General features: G+C 40.3%; 1 protein-coding gene across 23 annotated transcripts in view; it reads right to left on the bottom strand.

Moving 5' to 3' along the window:
• UBR2 (ubiquitin protein ligase E3 component n-recognin 2) overlaps positions 1-14583 on the bottom strand; it is a 128222-nt gene that overhangs the window by 64790 nt on the left and 48849 nt on the right. For 22 of the 23 annotated variants that reach the window (XR_002521554.2, XR_646009.4, XR_002521553.2 and 19 more), the window contains 3 exons: positions 14081-14188; positions 13166-13254; positions 11735-11833 (listed from right to left, as the gene is read on the bottom strand). Coding sequence is in view for 20 of the 23 variants with exons in the window: in XM_021937291.2 (XP_021792983.1) it covers positions 11735-11833; positions 13166-13254; positions 14081-14188 (296 nt within the window). In the remaining 3 variants the exon portion in view is untranslated. Of the gene's footprint in view, positions 1-11734; positions 11834-11903; positions 12003-13165; positions 13255-14080; positions 14189-14583 lie in introns of all 23 variants that reach the window. The other variant, XM_003897600.4, reaches the window with a different exon arrangement.

Below are 14583 nucleotides of genomic sequence, written 5' to 3'. Positions count from 1 at the left end.
TAAAAATGAAGACTGTGTTAATTGTAAGGTAATTGTGATTCAAAAGATACCGCTGCTATAAAACATTCCACTAATATCTAGGGCAAATTATTTTTAACCAAGAGTGTGCATAATAATTATTAAGAGTTTTTTTTTTTTTTTTTAAAAGAACTATAAGAGTACTCTTCTGCTTTCAGTCATGATGCAGTAGCTTGAGGCTGACCAACATTTCCACCAAGAACAACTAGAAAAGCTTAATAAAAGTAAAAAAAAAGTTTGAAATCACTAGAGAGCTGCTGAGACAAGGACTCCAGGAGAGAAAACCAGGGAGAAAGGGAACTGCACAAGGAGGCGAGCCAGCATTCTGCAGCTGCTTTTCCCTCAGCATTTGTCTATTCTGGGAGTGGGGTAAGAGGGGATTAAAGATCCCAAGAAAAAACCAAAACTACCTTTGCAAAAACTGTAACAGTGAGAAAATTATGACAATTAAAGAGATCTGACCTAACTGACTTCATCTTGCCTTTAATCTCCAGAACTGCCCTTATTCATTCCTGGGTGCAGCTCAAACTAACTTTGGGAGGAATGTGGTTTACAGTTTAACTTTAAAACAAAGACTTTAAAACAAAGGCTGGATGTGGTGACTCATGCCTGTAATGCTAGTACTTTGGGAGGATGGGGTGGGAGGATCATTTGAGCCCAGGAGTTCAAGACCAGCCCAGGCAACATAGCAAGACATTGTCTCTACTAAAAATAAAAGATAAAAAACTTAGCCAGGGGTGGTGGCACACACTTGTAGTCCCAGATACTCAGGAGGCTGAGGCAGGAGGTTGGCTCACACTTGGGCGGTCGAGGCTGCAGTGGGCCACGATTGCACCACCACACTCTACTCTGGGCAATAGAGCGAGACCCTGACTCAAAAAACAAAACAAACCAAAAAAAAAAAAAAAACAAAAACAAAGATGGTAATGGCCTCTCCCTGAAACAAACTCCCTCTTTGCTTGGGAACCAGACTGTGTTTATAAAACCAACAAATTAGCCACTAGATTAGAAATTATGGCTCAGAAGTCATGCAGCCAGAGGCCACAAAATCACTAACCTCCCCCACTTGCTCCTACAGATAACATAACTATTGTAAAACCTAAGATTGGTGTTTGAGGTATTTTTCAGGCCCTGCATTCTGAAGGACCTGCTGGAGACACCCAGACTGGTAAACTGGCTTATCTGGTCTTACGGCCCCCACCTAGGAACTGACTCAGCACAAGTGGACAGTTTCAACTCCCTGTGATTCCACCCTGGACCCAATCAATCTGCATCCCGGATTTCCTAGCCCCGCTGCCCAACAAACCATCTTTAAAAAAAAACCTAGGCTCTAAATTGTTGGAGTGGCTGATTTGAGTAATAATAAAGCTTTGGTCTCCCACTTAGCCAGCTCTCTGTGTACTAAACTTTCTCCATTGCAATTCCCTCATCTTGATAAATCGGCTCTCTCTGGGCAGCGAGCAAGATAACCCATTGTGTGGTTACAAAATCTGTACAGAACTGTTATTCTTAGGGAGAAAAACTTGCTGAGTCTATAGCCATCCCAGGGTGTTAGAGAGGCCAGAATCCCAGTAAGAAAAAGAGCAGGGGGAACTGAGTTCAACGTTCTTCTAGTTTTTCCCTAAAGACATTTACAAAATTCTGAAGTTACATAAGGAAGCAAGATTAGTGTTCAAGTTCCTATAGAGTGAAAGAACTCGAATTCTAGGGAAGAACTCCAGGCTCTCAATTGAGAACCCTTAGGGAGTTATGTGTCAGGGGTGGGGATGAAGTACAGGTAAGACTGAGTCTTGTCAAAACAACCTGGAGACATTTAAATCCTTGACGGGACTAAAGTGATCCACCTCACTCTATCTGCTGAAGAGAACTCGAATATTGTGGGCGGCAAGCCACCCAGGTGCTGAGGCAAGAGACCGAGGGCATGAGCTGTTCCAGTATAATAAAATATATAAAATAAGAATAGTTATACTAGATATAGATCATAGATATGATTATATATGAATATTGTTAATCATTAGTTTGTAGCAATTACTCTTTATTCCAGTATTGTAATAATCCTCGCTCTACAACTATAACCTAGGGAAAACCAGGCCATACAGAGATAGGAGCTGAAGGGACATAGTGAGAAGTGACCAGAAGACAAGAGTGCGAGCCTTCTGTTATGCCCAGACAGGGCCACCAGAGGGTTCCTTGGTCTAGCGGTAACGCCAGCGTCTGGGAAGACGCCCATTGCCAAGCAGACCATGGTCTAGCGGTAGTGTCAGTGTCAAGGAAAAACACCCGCTACTTAGCAGACCGGGAAAGGGAGTCTCCCTTTCCACGGAGGAGTTTAGAGAAGACTCTACTCCTCCACCTCTTGTGGAGTTATCCGGAGGCCTAACCGTCTCCCTGTGATGCTGTGCTTCAGTGGTCACACTCCTAGTCCGCCTTCGTGTTCCATGCTGCATACCTGGCTCTGCCTTTTAGATAACAGTAGCAAAATTAGTGAAAGTACTAGAAGTCTCTGATGTGCAGAAATAATGGTGTAAGCTGTCTCTCTCTCTCCCTCTCTCTCTGCCTCAGCTGCCAAACAGGGAAGGGCCCCTGTCCAGTGGACACGTGACCCACATGACCTTACCTATCACTGGAGATGACTCACACTCCTTACCCTGCCCCTTTTGCCTTGCATCCAATAAATAACAGCGCAGCCAGGCATTCGGGGTCACAACCGGTCTCTGCGTCTTGGTGGTAGTGGTCCCCCGGGCCCAGCTGTCTTTTCTTTTATCTGTTTGTCTTGTGTCTTTATTTCTACAATCTCTCGTCTCCACACACAGAGACGACCCACCGACCTGTGGGGCTGATCCCTACAGAATATGCCACCCATAGGATTATTTTGAGCAAAGGCAACTGATGATAGGAGACGCAAGAAAAGTTGTAAAAACAGAGCATACATTTCCCTTCTGTAAAGTGTCCTCTCACTTTCCAGGAAGGCAAGGGGCATCCTTTATTACCTAAGTTCATCTGAACTTGCAAAACAAACCTTTCTTTTTTTTTTTTTTTTTTTTTTTTTTTGAGACGGAGTCTCGCTCTGCCGCCCAGGCTGGAGTGCAGTGGCCGGATCTCAGCTCACTGCAAGCTCCACCTCCTGGGTTCATGCCATTCTCCTGCCTCAGCTTCCCGAGTAGCTGGGACTACAGGCGCCCGCCACCTCGCCCGGCTAGTTTTCTGTATTTTTTAGTAGAGACGGGGTTTCACCGTGTCAGCCAGGATGGTCTCGATCTCCTGACCTCGTGATCCGCCCGTCTCGGCCTCCCAAAGTGCTGGGATTACAGGCTTGAGCCACCGCGCCCGGCCTGCAAAACAAACCTTTCTAAACGACCCTCATTTGCCACATAACAAGATGGTGAGATGCAGTTAAAATTATGCTTACATGGAAACTTAAGCTTTAAATCATCCGAAAAGAAGAAAGGTTCAAAGTAAATGATCTAATAATCTATAAAGAAATTACATTGGTGGTCACGAAAGGAAAGAAACTACATAAGAATGGCAAAATAAATCTAAAGAAAATATGAAAAGGGAAAGAATATAATAAAACAAAGCAAATGTATAAAAGGGGAAAAATAAATCAATGCAACTAAAGGTTGGTTCTTTGAAAAAACTAATAAGCATATACATCTCTAGGCCAGGCATGGTGGCTTACGCCTGTAATCCAGCACTTTGGGAGGCTGAGGTAGGCAGATCACATGAGGCCAGGAGTTCGACACCAGCCTGGTCAAGATGGCAAAACTCCATCTCTACTAAAAATACAAAAATTAGCCCAAGGTGGTGGTGCATGCCTGTAGTCCCAGCTACTTGGGAGGCTGAGGCACCAGAACGGCTTGAACCTGGGAGGTAGAGATTGCAGTGAGCTGAAATCATGCCACTGCACTCCAGCTTGGGTGACAAAGCGAGACCCTGTCTCAAAAAAAACAGTATACATCTCTAGAAAGACTGGTAAGAAAAACAGAAAAATTTAAATTTAAAAAAGGATTACAAAAAATACTACAAGACCTACAGATCTGAAATGTATTAAATAGAAAATAAGATAAATATTAGGTGTCATTTAAATTAATATAAATGGAAATTTAAATGAAATTAGCAAATTCCCAAGAAAAAAACGTATGTTATTAGAAGAGAAACAAGAAATAGAAAATCTGAATAGTCCTATTAAAATTTTTAACTGGCTATAAAATCATTTCCAGAAAGATATCTTGAGGCCTAAATGGTTACACTGGAGAATTCTTCTAAATATTTAAGTGGGTAAAGTGCCTTTGCAAAATTATGACAGTAAGAGAAATCTGATATAGTTGACTCCGTCATGCTTCTAACCTTCAAGCTGTCCTTGGTCATTCTGGGGTGTAGGCCAAACTGACTTTGGGAGAAATTTAATTTGTAGTTTAACCTTAAAGCAAGGAAGATAATAGCCCTTTCCAAAAGGAAACTGCCTTTATAAAACTAATGAAAGTCCACAAGGTTAAGATGATGAAAGGGGCCTGAATTATGCTAAAATGTAAGTTAAATGATAACCAGCAATCACAAGATTTATAACTTCCACAATTACTCCTATAGATAACAACACTATTGTAGAACCTAAGAGTGACCTTTTGGAGATGCCTTTTCAGACTTTTGCATTACTTGTGATCCATGATTCAACCAGTCCTTTGACCCTCAGCCACAAGTGGACTCAGCACACACCCTAATGATGCCCTCCTCAACCAATCAACATCACCTACTCCCTAGTTTTCTGCTCACCAAATTATACTTGAAAACCCCTAACCTCCAAGCCTTCAGGGGGAGATTTTGAGTAAAAACTCTGTCTCCCAAGTGGTGTGGCCAGCCTCGTGTCAATTAAACTCTCTCTGTATAGCAATGCTGTGGTCTCAGTGAATTTATTTTATCTGTACAGTGGGCAGGAAGAATCTGTTGGGCAATTACAAAAGCAATAAGGAATAAGCGGTTCACACCTGTAATCCCAACACTTTGGGAGGCCAAGGTGGAAGGATCACTTGAGGTCAGGAGTTCAAGACTAGCCTGGGCAACAAAGCAACACCCACCCCCAACTCAACAAACACTAAAAAAAAAATTAGCCAGGTGTGGTAGTGCATGCCTGTAGTCCCAGCTACTTGGGAGGCTGTGGCGGATCACCTGCACAACGGAGGTCGAGGCTGCAGTGAGCTGAGATTGCACCACTGCACTCCAGCCTGTGTGCTAGAGCGAGACTTGGTCTCAAAAACCAAAACAAAACAACAACAACAACAACAAAAGCAATACCTATCTTACATAAAATTTTCCAGAAAACAGAATATATTTGCCAATTTAATTAGAGTCCTCTTTAATCTTACTACCAAAACCCCAAAAGGCTATAACAAGGAAAGAAAATTATCACTTAATCTCTCTCACAAATAAGGGTGCACAAATAGAATCAAGCAATATAGAAAAAGGATAACAAACCACAACCAAGTTTGGTTTATTTCCTTAACACAAAAGTAATAAAACATTTGAAAAAAATTAAATAATCTTATTAACAGACAAAAGAGAAAAAAAACCACTTGATCATACCATCCAATGCCACTCCTGAATTCATGAAAATTAAACACATATTCGTGATTTAACACAAACAAAAACCGGCCAGGTGCAGTGCCTCACGCCTCTAATCCCAGCACTTTGGGAGGCCAAGGTGAGTGGATCACGAGGCCAGGAGTCTGACCTGATCACGAGGTCACCAGCCTGACCAACATGGTGAAACCCCGTCTCTAATAAAAATATAAAAATTAGCTGGGCGTGGTGGTGCGCACCTGTAATCCCAGCTACTCAGGAGGCTGAGGCAGGAGAATCGCTTGAACCCGGAAGGCGGAGGTTGTAGAGAGCTGAGATCACACCACCGCACTCCAGCCTGTGCCACAGAGGGAGGCTCCGTCTCAAAAAAAACCAAAAACCAAAAACCAAACAAAAACCAAGCTGGGCTCAGGGGCACGTGCCTGTAGTCCCAGGTACTTGGGAGACTGAGGCGGGAGGATTGCTTGAGACCAGGAATTTGAGGGCAGGCTGGGCAATATGACAAGGCTCCCTCTTTTAAACAACACTACCACCTTAGAGCAAACTAGGAATAGAGAAAATTTCTCTAATCTGATAAAAGAGTATCTACAAACAATCAAACAAAAACCAAGCAAACAAAACTCCAAAGCAAAACATCATACTTTATGGTAAAATAGTAAGTTTTCCCCCTGAGATCAGATACGAGACAAAGATTTCTGCTTTTATCTACCACTTGTATTTAACACTGTAGTTGAGGTCCCAGCCAGTATAATAAAGAAGATGAAGTAAAATATATAAATATTGGAAATAAGAACTAAAACTGCCATTATTCATGGATGACAGGTGATATGATTATGTACACAGAAAAATCCAAAAGAATATACAAACTGGCTAGGCACAGTGGCTCATGCCTGTAATCCTAGCACTTTGGGAGGCTGAGGCAGGATGATAGCTTGAGCCCAGGAATTTGAGAATGGCCTGAGCAACACAGACCCCATCTTAAAAAAAAAAAAAAAAAAAAAAAATCTATAAATCATTAGAATAAATGAAAGTGGAAAAAGTGGCTAGATACATGGCTGATATAAACAAATGAATGTATTTCTATAAGCAAATACAAAGTAATGTTAAAAAAAATTATCCCATGGCATCAAAAGCCAAAAACAGGCCAGGTGCAGTGGCTCATGCCTGTAATCCCAGCACTTTCGGAGGCCGAGGTGGGCAGATAACCTGAGGTCAGGAGTTTGAGACCAGCCTGGCCAACATGGTGGAACACCATCTTCATGAAAAATACAAAAAACTAGCCAAGTGTGGTGGCACGCACCTGTAATCCCAGCTACTTGGGAAGCTGAGGCAGAAGAATCACTGGAACCCGGGAGGCGGAGGCTGCAGTTAACTAAGATTGCACCACTGCACTCCAGCGGGGGGAACAGAGTGTGGCTCTGCCTCAAAAAAACAAAAAAAACAAAAAAAACAAAAACAACAACAACAACAAAAACAAAAACAATGTCTCCCTGCCCTCCCCAAAAAACCAAGCACCTAGAAATAAATCTAACAAAAAAAGAATGGGGGCCAGGCGCAGTGGTTCATGCCTATAATCCCAGCACTTTGGGACACTGAGGTGGGTGGATCACCTGAGGTCAGGAGTTTGAGACCAGCCTGATCAATATGGTGAAACCCTGTATCTACTAAAAATACAAAAATTAGACAGGCGTGCCAGTGGCGAGTGTCTATAATCCCAGCTACTAGGGAGGCTGAGACAGAACTGCTTGAACCTGGGAGGCAGAGGTTGCAGTGAGCCGAGATTGTGCCACCGTGCTCTAGCCTGGGCGACAGAGCAAGACTCCATCTCAAAAAGAAAAAAAAGAAGAGTGGGAAGCCCTCTACAATGAAAACTATAAATTATTGAAATACATTTTTTTAAAAAACTAAATGAATGAAGGAATACATCAAGTTCATGGGGCAGAAGACTCAATATTGTAAAGATACCAATTCTTCCTAAACTGATGGAGAGATTAATTTCAATCTCAATCAAAATATATGAAGGCTTCTTCGTGTGTATGGAAGCTGATATGCTGAATCTAAATTCATACAGAAATACAAAGCATTAAGAATGGCCAAGGCTGGCCGGGCACAGTGGCTCACGCCTGTAATCTCAGCACTTTGGGAGGCTGAGGCGGGTGGATCACCTGAGGTCAGGAGTTCGAGACCAGCCTGACCAACATGTCAAAACCCCGTCTCTACTAAAAATACAAAATTAGCCAGGTGTGGTGGCGCATGCCCTGTAATCCCAGTTACTCAGGAGGCTGAGGCAGGAGAATCGCTTGAACCTGGGAGGCGGAGGTTGCAGTGAGCCGAGATCGTACCATTGCACTCTAGCCTGGGCAACAACGACAAAACTCCATTTCAAAACAACAACAACAACAACAACAACAAAGAATGGCCAAGGCACTCTGAGGAATAAAGCTGGAAGATTTAACTATCAGATACTGAGACTCACAAAACTACTATAATTAAGGCAGTGTAGCAGGGGCACAAAGATAGACAAGACAGACACACACATATAAAGGTCTTGATTTATGACAAAGGTGCTCCTGAAATGCAACAGGTGAAAAAATATCTTCAATAAACACTTCTAGGTTAACTGAATAACTATGTAGGGGGAAAAAAATCAAGACCTTACTTCATACAATACACAAAAATGAATTATAGATGGATTGAGAATTTAAATGGGAAAGGCAAGCCTTTAGAAAACATGGGAGAATATCTTTGTGACCCTGGGATACACAAAGATTGTTTAAACATATACAAAAAGTATGGCCAGGTGTGGTGGATCACCTGAGGTCAGGAGTTTGAGACCAGTCTGGCCAACATAGTGAAACCCCATCTCTACTAAAAATACACACAAAAAAATTAGCCGGGTATGGTCACACATGACTGTAGTCCCAGCTACTCAGGAGGCCAAGGCAGGAGAATTGCTTGAACCCAGGAGGTGGAGGCTGCAGTGAGCGGAGATCGCACCACTGCACCACAGCCTGGGTGACAGAGCGAGACTCCGTCTCAAAAAAAAAAAAAAAAAAGACAAAATTAGTACATGTTATAATTATGAATTCTGGCTTATTAAGAGACACCTGGCTGGGCGCAGTGGCTCATGCCTGTAATCCTAGCACTTTGAGAGGCTGAGGCAGGTGGATCACTTGAGGCTAGGAGTTCGAGACTAGCCTGGCCAACATAGTGAAATCCCGTCTCTACAATAATTACAAAAACTTAGCTGGGTACGCATGTAGTCTCAGCTATTCGGGAGGCTGAGGTTGCACCGAGCTGAAATCATGCCACTGCACTCCAGCCTGGGGGACAGAGTGAGATTCTGTCTTAAAAAAATAATAATAAATAAATTAAATAAATAAATAAAAGGAGACAGTTAATATTCAGGAAGTAAACAAGACAAGACACAGAGTGGAAACAGTATATGTAGTATATATACCCAACAAAGAGTATGGATGCAGAATCTATGAAAAACTCTGACAAATCAGTAAGAAAAAGGCAGACAACTCAATAGATAATCAAAGGACAACTTTAACAAAGATTCACAAAGGAGTATATCCAAATGCCAATAAACATATAAAAAGGAATTCAGCTTCATCATCATCAGAAGAATGCAAATTAAAATAATGAGAAACCACTATGTCCCACTAGAATAGATAAAATCTGAAAAGACTGGTAAAACCAAGTGTTGGTGAGGATGTGGAGCAACTATCACTTTCATACGTTATTAACAGAAGTATGAATTGGTTCAACCATTATGGAAAAGAGTTTGGTAGAACCTATTTAATCTGAATACATATATATCCAGATAGACCAGATAGATATAAGATGGACATATAAAAATCAGTAGTTTTCCTACATACTACCATAGCTTGTTTAAAAATATAAAAAGTTTACTATAGCATCAAAAATACAAAACATATAACCTTAATTTAAAAATGTTAAGACTAGCTGGGTGTGGTGGCATGCATCTGTGGTCTCAGCTACTTGGAAGGCTGAGGCTGGAGAACTGCCTGAGCCCAGGTGGTCAAGGCTGCAGTGAGCTGTGATCATGCCACCTCACTCCAGCCTGAGTGACAGATCAAGAACTTTTTTTTTTTTTTTTTTTGAGATGGAATCTTGCTCTGTCGCCCAGGCTGGAGTGCAGTGGCCAGATCTCAGCTCACTGCAAGCTCTGCCTCCTGGGTTCACGCCATTCTCCTGCCTCAGCCTCCGGAGTAGCTGGGACTACAGGCGTCCGCCACCTCGCCCGGCTAGTTTTTTGTATTTTTTAGTAGAGACGGGGTTTCACCATTTTAGCCAGGATGGTCTCGATCTCCTGACCTCGTGATCCACCCGTCTCGGCCTCCCAAAGTGCTGGGATTACAGGCTTGAGCCACCGCGCCCGGCCTTATTTCATCTTTTTGAAAAAGGCCTAAGAATAAGCGAAAACATTTTGGAAAATAATAAAGGAGATTTAAGCTATCAAATGAAATGGGATTTAAAATGTCAAAATGGAATATTAAGCTACAAATAATTATTACAACTGTGGTACTGGCATGGAAATGGACAAAAAGATCAATGGAGGAGGGAAGCACAGATACGAAAACACATAGGATCATCTCAGAGGCTTCTGGAACTCAACCCTGACTAAACTAAAAGCATCACTTTCCCTCTTTACAAATGCTAATCATTCAGCAAGTGGCACAACATCTACTCAGCGGCAAGCCAGACACTTTCGAATCATCCTTATATTCCTCCTTCAAATCCAACATCCAATTCGTCAGCAAGTCTAACAACCCTCAACCCACTTAGCCAGTTCTGTAGATTTCACCACCTAAAAATATCCCTCATGATTCATATTCATTTTCAGCATCCCAGTTCAAGTTACCACCAGTTTTTGCCTGGGTCATTGCGTTAGCATCTAATTAGGTTTCCCACACTCACTTTTATCCCCGTCCAAATTTATTCTCCAAATTACAGACAGCATGATCTTTTAAAATCACAAATGTAATTATGTAAATACCACTTAAAACTCTTTAATGCCTTCTCACGTTCTTAAGACAAAATGCAAAATCCTTAATTTGGCCTATCATAATAGCTTATTAACGGGTAAACAGACTCCAGACAGCTTCCACTGTATTAGAATATATCCTTTAACATATAAGTAATATGGGAAAAAATTCAGTTATTTTTAATATGCCTTATTAATAAAGTAACTATAAAATGCTCTTAAACCTAAACAGTTTCACTCCAGGTTCAAGAATCTCCAAGTGTCCTCGTTTTCCTCTATTTGCCATAGAGGTAATGCTCCCCTACTCCTCCTAGTTTTCTCAATTGCTTGTCCCTTTGCATGGACCTTCCCTCATGCCCTTGCATAAAGGCACCTTTCTTAGAGAAGCCCTGAACTGTGGGAAAAGGTCAGGTCTCTTGTTATTATCTCTCGAACCAACCAAATTTTCATTGTGATTCTGATTAACTATTTATATAACTCTTTCCCACTATGTAAGTTTGATGAGGGAAGGGTCACATGTGTTACTGTTTACTGTTACATTCTCAAAGTCTAGAACTGTGCCCAATAAATAGGTGTTTCTTACATTTGCTGAACAAATTAAATATGAATTTTAATTATATATATAGAGCTAAAACATAATGATGCCTTCATGGGCAACTCGTGAAGCTCAGTAAAAGACCACCCAATCATCATGATTCAATTGCCTTAGCTACATCTCCCCTTTTGGGAGGGAGCTGAGAGGAGGACTTCTCAAATTGTGAGACAGTGTACGACATGCTGTCTAATTCTAATGTCAAGGATAATTTGTGAAATCAATCGGCTTAATGTGAACTAATCAGTTCAAAATCTCAGGGAAGTACTATGAGAAATTACAGATTGTTTCCCTCTCCTTTACTCTGAAGAGAAAGTATAAATTAAGTCTAAATGACTTCCCCCGCCCCACCAGATTACTTTGATATTCAAGGTTATATTCTAGTATAAGAATAGTTGAAGGCGTTTGAAGTCTGATTACCCATTAATAAAATACTATTCTTTTCAGGAATATACAGACTTTAGTTCTCTATTATTTTAAGGCTTTACTTCTGTTAATGGAAAACAAGAAAGTTCTTCTAGTCTTTCAGTACTTACAAGTGAAGGAACCGTGAATATCTGAACCGAGAGGTCTGCGACTGAAAACTCTCTGTCGTGGTCATCTGTCACATAATCACTCTGCAAACGCTCATAGTTCTATTAAGAAGGCAAAAAAAGGCAAGGAGTGCCAGCTATCAGTTACAAAGAAAAGGCAAGCACTACTCACCAGAGTAGGTGCGGTGAAGAACTGGACAGATAGAGCAGTCACCGACACTGCTCGCTCGTGATCATCCTCCATAAAATCTCTCTGCAACTGCTGGTAATTCTAAACAACAAGGGGGAGATTCACCTCTAATCCACATTGACCAAATGTTTAAGGATTATAATGAAAAGTCAGTGCTGGAGGAAGTCAAGAAGATAATACTGCTATAAGAACAATAACTGGAATGATTTCTACCAATAGAATCCTGTATAGATATTGATTCACTATGGAATCTGTGGAATCCTGTACAAATACTGATTCTTTCTTCTGAAGCACAATGGCAGTTTACCAGCCCAAGTAGGCAGTAACAGCTACTAAGCTCCCAGGTGTCATTGCACGCCGGTAGAGTTAAACCTCAGCAGCATTACACTGTTTCTGATGAAGTCAGACTTTCATTACTTCTGCATCATATCAGAATCATCTGATGACTCTTCCAAAGCATACACGCTTGGGCCCCCATTCTTGGCTGATCTGTTTCAGTAGATTTGAGAATGGAACACAACACATGTATTTTGAAAGAGCTCTCCAAGTGATTCTCATATACTTCCTAATTCAGGTGAATGCAAAAAAATAAGCAGCTAGCTTACGCACATGCTGCTAAAAGGGAGAACTTAATTCAACTATATCAATAACCTAGAGTTTTGAAGAGACCTTGTTTCTTAAAAAAAAAAAAAAAAAGCAAAATACATGTTTTCTTTAGCACAAAATAGCTGCAATCTATTTATAAAATCAAAGTTTTCTAAATATAATTTTCTAACAAAATATACAGGCTATTTAATTTGGATCATGCCCACCCCCCCAAAAAAAAAATCTGTAATTTTTTTAAAGACTAAGACTGCAATGTTAATTTTAAAATGCACAAATATATTTATTAAATCATATCTATATATATGTCATTTAAATTGAGATTAGTTTCCTTATATGAATTTTAATAGAAAATATACCACAATTCACAATGGCATAGGTTTAAACTCTTCATTTATTATTTCATAAACATTGCATAATAGATGGATACTCATGTTATCACAGGAGGTTATGAACAAGAGGTCTCACTGCTATAATTTTATTCTATTGATAGAGAATGAAAAGATTTATTAAGTTTCTTAGAATTTAATATCAACATATTGACATATTACTATTAGATGTTAATTTTTTGAAGCCTAGATATAATTATGGGCATAGTTATTCTATATATAACCTATTTTGAAAATTGAAAAGCCACTTACTTTTGCAAATCGAACAGCAAACAGTTTCTTGTATTTCAAATCCATAAGCAGACTGCTCATGAACAACTGATGATATACGCTCCTAGCACCTTGTAGAAAAAGATCATGGTATAAGATATGTACACGCCAAACAATTAGATTTCTCAAGTTTTATGTGATCTACAGTGGGTTTTTTTTTTTTTTTTTTTTCTTTTTAACTTCTGAGAGTATCTTGCTGCGTTGCCCAGGCTGGTCTTAAACTCCTGGGCTCACGCGATCCTCCTGCCTCAGCCTCCTGAAGTGCTGGCATTACAAGTGTGAACCACCATGCCCAGCCAACACAGTTTTTTTTTTTTTTTAAAAGAGATAGGGTCTTGCTTTGTTGCTCAGGCTGAACTCAAACTCCTAGCTCAAGTGATCCTCTTGCCTCAGCCTCTTGTGTAGCTGGGACTACAGGCACACACCACTGAGAATGGCTTGTATTTTAAGCCTCAAAAACAAAAGTAAGCCATATATGGTGGTATGCACGTGTAGTCCCAGCTACGAGAGAGCCTGAGAAGGGAGAATTGCTTGAGCCCAAGAGTTTGAGGCTGCAGTGATCAATGATCATGCCACTGCACTCCAGCCTGGGCAACAGAGTGAGATCCTATCCCTTCAAAAAAGGAGCAAAATACCTGTTTTCCTTAGCACAAAATATTTGCAATGTTTATAAAACCAAATTTTCTAAACATAATTCTGTAACAAAATATAAAGTCCATTAAAGTTGGATTATGGACCCCTCCCCCACCAAATCTATATTTTTCAAAGACTAAGACTGCAATGCTAATTTTAAAAAGTAAAAATACATTTATTAAACATCTTCCCAAATGATAAAGTTTCACATCCCAATTAGTTATATAGGTTCCTCCACACCTTAAAAGTAGTTAAAAGATTCACCTTTCCATAATTTGGAATCACTAAGCATCAGTCTGTCCACTAGAGAAGAGTTTTCACCATCTGGCCCTTCCTGCAAACCAACTTGACATAAAATCCGGCGAAGGCCATCTTTAAATAGAAGGAAAAATAGTAATGAGATAGCAACTTCAAATATTAAAGTGACATTTTAGTAGATGTTCAAATGGATCTGTACAGTTTTAAGTGTTTTATTAAAGGTCAAATTTATTCAGAAAAAGCAAACATGTTAACAGTTTTATTAATATTTTAACAAAAAGGAAATGAATTTCAAATCTCACATCACACACTACTACTCCTGGATGTCAAAACATATGCCTGTCATAAAGGCAATAATCTCTTGTGCTTTAATGAATTTAATTAAAGAGAAAAACATCCAAAAACCACTTAATATTGTTCTTCAAGCACTAATTAAATCAGATTACAGTAAAAGTGTTATACATTCCATAACTGAAATATAAAACATGCTACCATTTAAAAGGAGGAAT

The sequence above is a fragment of the Papio anubis genome, chromosome 6, assembly GCF_008728515.1.
Source record: "Papio anubis isolate 15944 chromosome 6, Panubis1.0, whole genome shotgun sequence".
NCBI classification, from domain to species: domain Eukaryota; kingdom Metazoa; phylum Chordata; class Mammalia; order Primates; family Cercopithecidae; genus Papio; species Papio anubis.
This window is presented reverse-complemented; position numbering and strand designations above follow the sequence as displayed.